Source organism: Falco punctatus (genome assembly GCF_963210335.1).
Source record: "Falco punctatus genome assembly, chromosome: 12".
NCBI lineage: Eukaryota > Metazoa > Chordata > Aves > Falconiformes > Falconidae > Falco > Falco punctatus.
This window is the reverse complement of record NC_137592.1, coordinates 3,038,006-3,050,725: the sequence shown is the minus strand read 5'-3', so window position 1 is coordinate 3,050,725 and position 12,720 is coordinate 3,038,006. Positions and strand designations below refer to the sequence as shown.

The following is a 12,720-nucleotide window of genomic DNA, read 5'->3' as shown; positions in this document are numbered from 1 at the left end:
GAAAGCTATAATAGTTTATTTAGAATTGGAGGCTTAACTCTAGTTACTAAACACTTAATATGTTTTGAAGATAATAACAGCACATTTCCCTTGTATTGGATAGGAGTACAGGACATTATCTGTGCAGATGCTCTTGCTCTTCCTGTTCGTGGCATTTCAACAATGTGCAAGGTTCCTTGTCAAATCTGTTGTAAGTGACCTAATCACAAGCAGCTTTCTGCATGCCCATCTTTTCATCTGTAAAATCCTGGTTTCCCACTAACCAGTCAGTTTCAATTCTAAATGTACACTCTATTTCTTTTTTCCTCTCCCTTGTACCTTACTATTCCTGTAGCGCCCTTTTCTAAAGCGTCCTCTTGGACTGCCTGGAAATCCCTTCGCTTTCTGATCTGTACGAAACCACTTTGTTGACAATGGGCATGCTCAGCCTGTGAAATAGTGCATGATTCCTGCCTCTGAGCATTCTGTGATCAGAATGTAAAGGTACTGTGTCGTCTGCTAAAAGTTTGTTCATCATGGTGTCTCCTAATTTTCAATTTAGCTTCCAGACCAGCCAGCCTTGATAGTGGCAGAACATCCACTAGCAATAGCAATAACAATGCTTCACTCCATGAAGTCAAAGGTATGCTGTAGGTGAATTTGCATACATGCTTCATTTCCATTCTTTCCTCTGTAAGATCATCTACATAGGTTAAAAAAAAACCAACCAACCACAAAAATTCCCACAACACACCACAGCATGTTTTACTTTAAGCGTTTTATACAGCCTTGATTCCCCAAAATAAGAAAGGATACAAGTGTTAATACAACTTACAGTTTTAATGAATATTAAAAGGGTGATATACTATATGAAACCAAACCTAACCCACTTAATAATCTTACAAAATAAGAATTCCCCCCAAATTACTTCAAATGCACTTGGTTTTAAGCAGAGAAGTTGCTCCATTTTTTTCTCCTAGTGCCCTACTACATGTGTACTGCTGCTGTAAAGCTGTGTAGCACACAACACAAACTGGACAAAATGGCATATGGATACCATCCTGTGAACTTTTATATTTTATTTTTAAAAGATTATTAACGTTCCTGGATTTAGCAGTCTTACCTAAATTTCATATGTTTCGAGTCTTGATGTATTTTTGTTTGTAACGGCCATTCTGCTAGACTAGAATGCTGCCTACTCAAGACTTCATTTATTATTCATGGTTTGCATTTATTAAACAGTATCTGTTTGGAAATGTAGAGATGAATGCTTTATTAGTTTACTTTCTGTTTGATTACTCCCTTCTGTAAAAGATTCTCTGAAGTACTCCTTGCCCTAGTTTCTAATACCGTATTAGAAATTTCTGCTGTAAACAATTCATCTTCCTTCAAACTTAATTTCATTTCTTAGGAGTAACATGAAGTGGGAAATACTTGATTATTCATCAGTATTTTTAAAGCAATTCACAGTTATTGAAAAATAAAAACAGTTGGTGTGTGTAATATATTTTGCATTTAATGCCCTATGCTTTCTTCAGGTCACAATTATAGTAAACTAGAAGTAATGGCAGAACCTGCTGGAGAAGCAGCATTCCGCAGTAGTTCTTGTTGAAGAACTACTTTGAAGACAATCTTTTCTTTCTGTTCCATCCTTTGTCTTTCATTTAATGTAAAACTCATTAATATTATATTAAGAATGCGTGCCTCACAGTGATGATGAACAAGAATGGAGGCGTTTTCTTTAAGTCTCCTGGAATATAGCATTATGTAGGTGGAAGCCCAGATAAGTGAAAGGTAGTTTTCATTCCAAAAAATCATATCATGTGTAAGGAGCTGAAAGAGGTAAGTCAAGGGAGTGCAATTACATTTGGCTTGAGTAAAAAAGGACGAATGGACTTTTTAGTCTCTTAAATAGAATTATTGTTAACTGAATCTGATAATGTTCCAGATTTGAGAACTGTTACACTGTTTAACAGCTTTCATGTATTTTTCTTATGGAAATACTTAATACCATTTACCCCAAAAGCAGGTGCAGTTCACAATCAAAGCAGGCCACAAAGTCACAGCAGCGGAGAATTTAGTCTGCTACATGAACACGAGGCTTGGTCGAGCAGCAGCAGCAGTCCTATTCAGTATTTGAAAGGACATACAAGGTCTAGTCCTGTGCTCCAGCAAAGAATGCCTGAAACACTGGATAGTCGTGGAAAACCGACCAAAACCAGTTCTCCTGGAAGTGAAGTTGTTACCCTGCAACAGTTTCTAGAAGAAAGCAACAAGAGTACCTCAAGCGAGGTTAGTTTATAAAATATTTTAACTACATATTATCCTATATGGGCACAGAATTAATAGAAGACTTACAGTGAGTAGAACTGCTTTCAAACTTTGTAGGGAGATTGGTTACACCTGCATTAAGAAGTGGTGTGGGCTGTATCCTTGCTGTATCATACACCAGATCATTTGAAATTTCACAGCTTGACCCTTTACGGGTTACTGAACTGGGTATAAAAGTCGATCCCTACTGCACGGGAATGTCTGGTGTGCTGACATGTGGTAGGCTCGTCAGAGCTCAGGTGGAAGGCTGCAGCCTCCAAGTAGGTGTACGTTTCTTCTTCCAGCTCAGCACCTGCCTTCAGTAAGAGCTGTTGTCAGATCTGTCTTCCGTCAACAGGAAGGTGCTGTACTTCGTTCCCTGAGGAGAGACTCTTGTCTGCTTCAGTTTCATCTTTTTAACTGCTGGGCAAAAAAAAAAAAAAAAAAAAAAGGCTTTGGAGCCCCTTGAAACCTGAGAGGAATAAGACAAAGAGAACGTTTCCATAAATCTGTGACAGTTTGTTAGAAGCCCAGAATCCCCTTGTCTCTGCTAATAATTTAATTTCTTCACCACTAGTTCTTGAATAGATCTGTGTGAAACCTAGACATGCTCTAGGATAAAAGCAAGCTGGTTCCTGTGACTAGGGATTACCAAGCGTGAGGATCAGACTCGACCTATTTTTAACAACACAATTGAAACTGAAAAATACACTTTCACAGCTGAATTGTGATTGGCATTGTCTGAGGTCATGACTTGAGTCTCGATTAAGTTTCTGGATTTCTTTTGTTACAGCGCTTAAAATGACTTCTTCCCTGTGGTCTCTGACAAGGATTTTTGATTTTTAAGCATTAGACAATACTCTTCTGGCAGTAGGAATAAAATAAAACACCTGAGTCATCAAGTCTAGTCCACTGCTGTTGTTGAATCACAGAATCCCTTTCATAGCATCACAGAATCGTTCAGGTTAGAAGGGTATTCAAGAGGTCTCTTTCAAGTCTTCTGCCAGAGCATTTCCTTAATGATTTTAGCTTAATTCTTTCCAAATTATCTCTTTTACCATTTTGAAGACGACTACGGCGTTTTTCCACTGAGTCTGTAGATAGCAATCACAAACTGTTTTTAGTCTAGCTATTAAGTCTTTTCTCGAAAAAGAAAAAAACTGGGAGCTGTTGGGTCTGAATTGAGGCACCAAGGGTGCCTGAAGGTTATGTGCTTTGTATTACTGTCTCATTTTTGTCTTAATTATTTAAGCGCATAGCAAATTTAAGGTTTTAGCTCCAGATGATCGGTGTAAGTTAAAATTTAATACTCTATATGAAATCGCTTAGGAAGAATTGATGAGTGATGGCAGAGGGCGAGTGAGATGATGATAAACTTGAAGTTCTGATCATCTGATTTGTTGAGTTAATCAGTATTACAGGAACTAATTCCAGATCGTCATGGTCTGTCTGATGCCTAGTTTTGAAAGTACTTGTAAGGTGTACAAAAAACTCATGAGTGTGACTGTAGATTTTAATACTGCTTCTAGATCTGAGAAAATAAAACCAAAAAGCCAGCTTCTTAGAAATGGTCTTCATTTATGACCACAAAGATTGCTTAAGAAAAGGTCAAAATTATATTTTAAAATTTATAAGGTGTTCCATGTTTTTGACAGATGAAATCTGCAAGTGAAGAGAATCTTTTAGATGAAGTCATGAAAAGCTTATCTGAGTCCGCAGAGCTGACAGGAAAGGAAAAGCTGAGAAAGCCGTCTGCTGGTTGTGGTATTGTGAGATCATTAAGCGTAAAAAATACAGTTGATTTCTCAGATGGACGATCCATTAAACCAGAACAACTTGTAAGGCCCAGCCTTCGTAAAACTGAAGATACCTACTTCACCAGCTCTCCGATAAAATTTACATCAGGCACCCAAGGGAAGGCCAAATCAGTTAAAGAAAAGATACAAGCAACTGTATCACAGCGACAATCAAGAGATTGCAATCCTTATGCTACCTTACCTCGTGCAAGCAGCGTGATTTCTACAGCAGAAGGAACTACTCGAAGGACAAGCATTCACGATTTTTTATCTAAGGACAGTAGGCAACCGGTATCAGTTGATCCAGCACCGTCCACCGCTGACAGGAGTGTTCCATCAACCTCTAGTGAGTACTCAGCACACCAGTTATCCTCTAATTTTTTTCACTGTGTGGCTTACAGAGTAGATTGTGTTCCACAGAGTGATGCAGCTAATGCTGTTAAACCACATAATTTAGGCTGTAATTCTGATGTGCCTAAGACTTCAAGGATGGAAAGGTCAAATTTTCGTGAGAGAACTTTGCTAAGCACAAGTGTGTTTAATGATAAAGTCAGTATATCTGGTAATGACAGCACAGGGTCATTTACTGTGACTCAGCCATTTTTATCCCTTAACACCGAATTAGTTAGTAATATAAGTGGATTGCCCCAGAGAACTACATCAAAAACAGCTGATCAGGCAAATCTGTCAGCATTTAGATCAGTAGCAAAAAATCAGCAACAGCCTTCAGCTAATCAGAAATCTGATCCTGGTGACCTATGGTCAGTTCTAACTAGTGAACTTGTTCCTACCACCTGTGTAAACTCTAGTGGGGCTGAATCCCCACTACTGGTTTCTGAAGATAATAAAACTGTGTGGTATGAGTATGGTTGTGTATGATAAGGAAGTTCTGCTATTAAATATATATATATATATATAGTCTAATGTGACATCTAGGTGTTCTCAACATCTGCTGAATTTAGAGAAAATATCACTATGACGAAAAAAGCGAATTCTTGTTAGGTCTGTGGGTTGTTTTCCAAGCACAACGGCACAGGGCTCAGTTGTGTACTCTAGCATGTGTGATTGATTGTACAACTGTAACCTCACCAAAGTTTGCATGAAACATTAATTGCACTGTATATATTTTGCATGCCTTGAAGTCTTTATAATACCAGCTATATTTTTATTTGTCACGCATCACAAATATTTTTGGTTTTTTCCTGTACGTTCCTGAATGCATGTTAAACCAATCGCATGCTGCATTGCCAAAAATGGCCCCGTGAGCAACAGAACGGCCGGTACAAAGACAGTACTCTTCAGTTGTGCTCATGCTTTCAGATGTGTCAGTAACACATTGATTATGTATCTGGAGTAAAAGTCTTTCCTTCCCCTTTCAAAACCGAGATACTAATGAAAAGAAGCATTTAGAGAGATGTTCAGTGTCTTACCCCTTTCATTTATGCCAAGTCCTGGCATAAATGCGCTTTGCACAAGGAACAAGTTCTAGCCCAATAATTCAGCGCCTCTGGCTTGCACAATAAATACAAATTACTGTTCATCCTTATTAAAATATTTGAACATCGATAAATAAAAAGACCATTCATAATCCTAAACATAGATGATAATTCTTATGAAGAGGTAATAAATAGTCACATGATACGCAGCACTTGTAATGAAAAAATGATCCTTTCCACCTTTTCCCTTTTGTATGCTTTGTCTTTCCACGTCTGGTGTACAAATGTGGTGAAGTGTACGGTTTTATTAGGAGTCAAATAACAGAGTTAATATGAGACTCCTTGTGATGTATGGTAATAAAGACCTGTATTGATTATGGTGGAAATTCATTTTTTCTTCTCAATAGAAGTAACACTGATATAATAGAAAGCAAGATGTGCAACAAAATAACAGAAAAACTGTTAAACTATACCACAGTTAAATAAATTTAAAAACAAACCCAAAAAATTGCTTGGAAAGTTATGGGAGCATAGGACTGCTTAAGCGAGTAACCAGCTAAAGAGAAATGTTGAAAAGTAATTACTTAATATGCCACTGTCTCTGCAATTGCTTGGAACTTCTTAATGGTAAACATAAACAGAATTTAAAATTGTATTGTACTGAAACTATGATTATGTGAGGCTTCAGACATTAGCACTTTTTTGCAAGAGGACATAGTTACTGACAGTTATGGTAGGCCAAAATTACATATGCTATAAAAAAACCAATGCAAATAAATTTAGAGGAAAAATATTTAAAAATGAAAATAAATATTGAAAATAATGAACGCTATATGCTGATTTTTTTTTTACAATTAAATTTCTTTTGCCAGCAGTTTTGCAGCAGTTGTAGTACTCTGTGTGGGTTGAACTTTAATTCCTCAGTGTTTATCTAGGGAGGGGTAGCAAATGCACGGTTCCCCCAGGAAAAGCAGCAGACATCCCATATGTTCATCTATAAGGCTGCCATTTCATACAGGAGAATAGCTAATAACATGTGGAGATGGCCCTTTCCAGAGCTCCAGCTACATTTCCCGGTGGGGAAAAGGAATGAAGGGAGAAGATTAGATGTTGAAAAGACATTCTGTGGAGAGTAAAATTACTGTTTGAAAATACAAAGCAGCCATCCTTCACCATGTCTGCAGGCATCCATTATTACTGGGCTGATAAATTTCTCGCTTCTCTTCAATGTTGTTCACAGTGTGCTGTTAGTTATTGCTGTATTCCCTCTAGAATTGTCTCACCATTTAAAAAAAAAAACAACCAACAACAACAACAAAAAAAAAAAACAACAAAAAAACCCAACCCTGACCAAACCCCACCAAATATGAAATATAATGGTAACTTCACATGCATCTGCTCTCACACAGCAAGATCAGTGTTCTGATCTTGGGTCATGTCATTTGACTTCATTTCTACTAACCTGTAGACGCGTTTGAATTAGCTTTGAGCGGAACAGTGCTGTTACCTGAAGTGGTGTGCGCGTAATACATTTTGCAAGTTATTTAAGGAGTGATGGAGAAAATCTTCTTAGCTCTGAGAGTGCTTGTTGTAAACTCATACTGTGCTACCAGTAGCTGTATTTCTCTTAACTGATTGCAAGCCTGTGTCTTGCAGCGAGCCAGCTTGTTCTGATCGAACAGGATCGGTAGCTAGAGGCACTGTCTTCTATTTAGATCAACGGCTGTTCAAGAAATCAGAGAAGCTTTCAGGCGTGCTATTGCCTTGTTTGCCAGCCTTGTCTTGCTTAGGTCCTTAGACTGCCACAGCTGCAAAAAATACCAGTGTTTTCTCCAGGTGTATTACAAACCCTCCAGCATGACCACTGAACCCCGATTGTAGTCATGAGCAAGGCCAAGGTCTAAAGAGAAATTTTAAAGGTTATCCCTGTAAAGTGAAGTTAAAGCTTGGTATTAAGGCAACAAAATAATTTTTTTTTGGTCTTCTTTTTCTCCCCAGCCACTGTGTGTGGGGCACTTCAGTTTGCATTGTTTCATTTCTTTTCACAGCACCAAACTTTTGCATACAAACCAAATCTGATGGTAAACATTTATGCCTGATATTTAATGCCTTTTCAGCCTGTGTTTTACTTAACTCCATTGTGGGGGCAGCATTAAAACAGCTTCTCCTTATACACAAAGGGCTTCAGGATAACCGAGTGTGAGTGTCTTTGAACGCCAGTGTCTCATGTCCTCTACGTGAGTTGTAGACTAACCTTGTCCAGCTCAAGCTACTATTTTGCATTGCTTTATAAATTTGTAATGAATTGCACTTCAGTTTTGAAGATAATATCTTTCTGTGCCTCTATTTTTGCTCAATTTTCAGCTGCAGCAGGGAAAGTGTGCTGCTAAAGATTTTTATAATGTTCCTGAATAATAAATTGTCAACATCTGTTTATTATCTTTGAAAGGAAACAAATGTTTTCAAGGATTATTTTTCCTCCACTTTTTGGTCTTTATGCTGGAACATCATGGATGTCTCTCTTGGTCTATGCTCAAATAGCGGAAGGATCTGTGAAATTCCTTTCAGACCTAATGGCTACTGCTCTTCAGCCGTTCAGGTGGCTGACCGTAAAACGTTGGTGTGCTTGCTTATTCCTTGGTTTCCTGCTGCATTTAAAAATTATAAGTTAGGGCTTTGCATGGTAATTATAAACACTAAACCTGTGGCTTCTAGCCAAAAAAAGGGGTTTGTTGTTCGGGCTCAAAAATTTGCTTGCGTTAAAGGTTTGCTTGATGCTTTGCTTTACATGAATAGTAAATTAAGATACTGCATTTTGCATGTTCAAACTGTTGCATGCAAAGATCATTTTCTGTTTTGCAGAACTGAATGTGAACATTTCTGTCAATGTGCGGCAGGTAAAAATGCAAAGACGAGTTAAGTTTGCTACTAGCTTCAGTCAGGCTTGATTACATCTGATTTTTATTTTTTTTCCTTCTCATACAGGCAGAAATTTAGAGTTAGTGTATCTAAAAGTTGAGTATATCTGATTATGGCTTTGAAAATAATAATACCTTGTTATTCTGTATGCTGGGATTAATTTTAATGAGTGTAGTTGAGTAGGCACTTCCAGTGAGTTTCTTCCTATCTCTCTCCTCTGTCCTTTCCTCTTACCAAAAAAAAAAAAAAAAAAAAAGTGTTTGTATATTCTTTTGCTCTACTAATAAGTAGAATGTATTTTAATGCATGAGGGTTTTTTTCATGTCCTGGTAAACACAATGAATAACATGAAATGCTTTTCTCTGCAGATGTGGAAGCTATCCCTGAAAGCAGAAATTCAAAAAGCAGGTCTAGGGAGCAACAAAGCTCCTAATTCTATTACCCACTACATGAGATGTGGGCCAAGTGGTGAGTTTCCTGCCCAAAATGTAAATGAGATTAATTTCATTTACAACAAACTAACAGCATTACATATAAGAACAAGTGCACATTGCATTAACCAGATGTAAATACTGCTTGCTTAACTGGCTTCTCTCTTGCTTACTAGTTAGGCCAGAACAGGTTGTTTTACAGCAGTTATTTTGCCTGTGTAGGCAGGGAACTTCATCCCATTTAGCCTTTTGCCTGTAAAAATTACACATATTTTTCAAATCTCTTGAAGAAGAAAGATCAAAGAAATAACATTAAGAAGTAATATTGAAGTCCTTAGAAAGGGACAGATAAATCTAAAAGAGTAGTTTAACAAAATATAGAAAGTATTCTATGCTACAAGGAAACTGCCTTTTTTTATGAAGCTTGTCTTTGGCATTCTGTCCTTCTCTTGACTTCATTAAAACATCTTTGGTGCATGCTATTAGTGCTGTTAGTTCTGTTAGTGACTTGACTCTGTATTTTATACTTCTACACTTTAAGCTTTTCTTACGTTCTTTTCTCTTTCTACCTTTCAACTGAACACAGAGAGAAAAGTGTCCTTCAGTATCTCAGTATGAAGCCTTTATATCTGAAGTAACAAGACAGCGACTGTAGGAATCATTAATAAAAATTAAGGGAATTTTTTACATTCTTCGTGACTAGAGCAGGAAATAAAAACCTACCTACCTTCCTTCCTTCCTTGAATCAAGGAGCTCTACTGGAGTCTACTGCCGAAAATTTGTAGATGGTCTTAGGAATTATTGCACATTGCACTGTTAAGATCTACTGAATAAAGGACAGTTCTCATCTCCCTAAGGACCAAGAATTTAAAGGTCTCAAGAATTACTCCAGGGGAAAAAAAAACAAACAAACAAAACTTCTTTCATCTTCTGTTTATGAAATTAGCCACTGATTTGCTTAAGCTTCTGCTAATAATTAGCCAAAAAATCCCATAACTAGCAGTTTATATTTGCTTCTGTAAATCTAAAATAAATGCTGTAGCATTTTGTTGAAATTGACTGTATATACAGATACAACAACCTCACAACTTACTGGCACTTCACTGCCTTATTGGGTTAGCATAATCTGCATGAAATTGCTCTTAAAAAGGTTTATGCTGATTTTTGTTGCATACTGCAAGAGAAAACTTTGTTTACATACATGAGAAAGTTGGATGACTAACCGAAGTGGGAGTCATGGGATAATCGTATGATACAGAACTGTTTGTCATTTGTGTTTTTCACATTCCCAAGTTATTCTGCGTATATATGTTCATATGATTCTGACAGGAAATTGTCAGGTATGATTTTTCTATAACTTTTATTTTAATATAAGGCTGTTCTCAACAAATGGCATTTCCAGGATAAGACTGTCTTACAATGTTTATGTATTGACTAATTTTTTTGTTATTATTATTGTTTGTCTTTTGACATGAGCTGATTGTGGCTTAGGAGGTTTCTTGATGGCAAAAAGAAATGTAAATAATATCATATGCATTTTACAATCAGTTCCCTTTAAGGTTATCTTTTACTAGTAAGATGCATTTTGTTCATTATTGATTTATATTAAAGTCAACAACTGTTATTGGTACATTCAGTGGTTGCATATATTTGTTGTCTTGAAAGCATCTGCAGAGAGCTCAGAAGAAGTGTATAAGAACTTAAAAGCAGATCCAAAATGAGTTACCATAGTTATATTTTATTACAAACCAGTAAGCACGTTCATATTCCCGTTCTGAAGGGTTAAGCTAACTGTGTAACCTCCTAGTGTCCTGTCTTCCAACAGGGATGTGTGTAACTTCCCCTAGAGCTCTCCCCACTCCCATGAGTAAAGGTAAGCACAGTTGCATGCGGCGCTGGGCTCACAGGCTGCCCGGACTGCGGCACAGCCGCTACCGCTTGGGAACAGCTTGTTTCGTGAGGCTCCCAGGTTTTGGCGTTCATTATGAAGGCTCAGGCTGTCAGGGACAGTTGGAACAGAATCATCTTTCACTGGAGAGAGAAGGCAGTTCAACAGATTTGAAAGCATACTGGCAAATCGTTTCTTTATTTTACTGAACTCCTGTCAGAAAGGGGAACAAAGAGGCAAGGTCAGTAAGCTTTAGAAGTGGAAATTTTCTTGTGTTTTCTTCCTTAATGTGAATCCCTTCTGAAACACTTTATGATAAGATGTGCTAAAAGACTTAGATCTGAACAGAGTATTTTGGTGTTGTGATATAAATACTTGGTTCAGCCTGGGATTGTTGTCACAGAGAATTTAAACCCTTCAGTGTTTTTTTTCTTAAGTGGAAATAGGACCAATTTTGCAGCTCTCTACCACATAGAATTTCCATTCTTCTTCTGAAGATGTTTCTGGTATTTCACGAAAATAATTGGTTTATTTTGATTACCAACCCACTCTAGCATCTGCTTCTGGTCCCTTATTCTCAGCGTCAGGATTTGCATGGTGGTTTTTGCAGAGCATCACCATAGGTCAGCAGTCCCAGGAGTGAGCTGAAGCCCAGAGCCCTCCCGCCCTCCAGCTCCACAACAGTTTTGTAGGCAGCCTGAACTCAGTTGCATCTGGAATAACTTCCCACGTTGTAACCGGTAACTGTGACGTTTCTGAGGAGGATTCGGGGCATTCCAAGCCAGCAATGAGGTGCCACCAGAGGGGCGGGCGGGATAGATGGCAGCGGCTGGAAGAGGTGCGGTGTGTCAAGGCCCGTATACCTGTATGCAGGTAACTGGCGTGTTCCTGTATGCCCTCAGAGCTCAGGGTGTAGCTGAATTTCTCCCCCAATAGCAATTGTGCCAGGGAGCCCTGACGAGAGGAGTATCCGAAGCAACGAGAATCTGGGGTGGAGCCTGGCTTCCCTGCCATGCCTGGACCACAATGCGGGCAGAGCCACAGGGGCTGGAGGAAACAGTTTCACGGACAAAGACACGAAATCTGGAGTGCTGGTAGCCCTTACTAAAGACGTAGCTGCTATGAAAGAGAATTGAAATACCATAAACATGTAAGGAAAATATCTCTTGATTCTAAATCATTATATTTTCAAGCTCATTTCAGGGTGTGATTGTGACTGGATTTTCCTAGCTCTCTTTGACAGCAGAGGGCTGATGCATTTCAAACTATTAAACCCTAACCATTCAGTAGCGTTGCTATTTTTATAAAAACGCACATGTCTTGAATTAACAGATTTAAACTGTAGTGCCAAATGCTGTTTGTAGTCACAGAATCCAGGCAGTTGTATGTGTTCAGGTAGGCTCTCTGAGACCCTGGGAATCAGGCAGGAGTGGCATATTGCCACGACTGTGTTGCATGCGCTTCTCTGCAAAGAGCACTGCTGGGCACGTGTAACTAGCCCCCCCCACAACTGGCTGTGTCGTTTTCATCACGTGGGCACCTCCTGACATGTCATTTACTAGCTCAGCTCTTGTCTGCATTCATTAAGTTGCCCAAGATGACCCATCACAACTTCCATGCTTGCTTTTTGCATGTTATTACACCTTAAAGCATCTGTACTGTAGCCAGGGTGTAGTCTCAGACTTTACAATTACTACTTAACTTATCATGTGTATTAGAAACAACCCCCCTCACCCGCAAACCTAAGCACAGTTCCCTTGCGTGAGGGAATCGGCAGGAGTTTGGGGGCAGAACTCACCCCACTAGGTCAGAGTCCAGCGGAGGGCGGGTGTGTGTGCCCAAGGCCTGGCCCGTGCCCACCTGTGCCAGCGTGAGCAGGTTTCAGCCCGCTTCAGCTGCATCGGTACGGGGTGGGACTTGGGGTTGTATTTGCTAAATTAGCCATAAAGCAGCACCAGAGA

General features: G+C 38.8%; 1 protein-coding gene across 12 annotated transcripts in view; it reads left to right on the top strand.

Moving 5' to 3' along the window:
* Positions 1-10,503, top strand: part of CCDC88A (coiled-coil domain containing 88A) — an 80,142-nt gene extending 69,639 nt beyond the window's left edge. For 5 of the 12 annotated variants that reach the window (XM_080408040.1, XM_080408035.1, XM_080408039.1 and 2 more), the window contains 4 exons: positions 104-190; positions 542-622; positions 2,006-2,271; positions 3,945-6,009. In XM_080408040.1, the coding sequence (XP_080264166.1) occupies positions 104-190; positions 542-622; positions 2,006-2,271; positions 3,945-4,964 (1,454 nt within the window). In that variant the 3' untranslated portion in view covers positions 4,965-6,009. Of the gene's footprint in view, positions 1-103; positions 191-541; positions 623-2,005; positions 2,272-3,944; positions 6,010-8,808; positions 8,909-9,457 lie in introns of those variants that run through there. The other 7 variants (XM_080408046.1, XM_080408037.1, XM_080408044.1 and 4 more) reach the window with 5 other exon arrangements.
* The last annotated feature ends 2,217 nt before the right edge of the window (positions 10,504-12,720 follow it).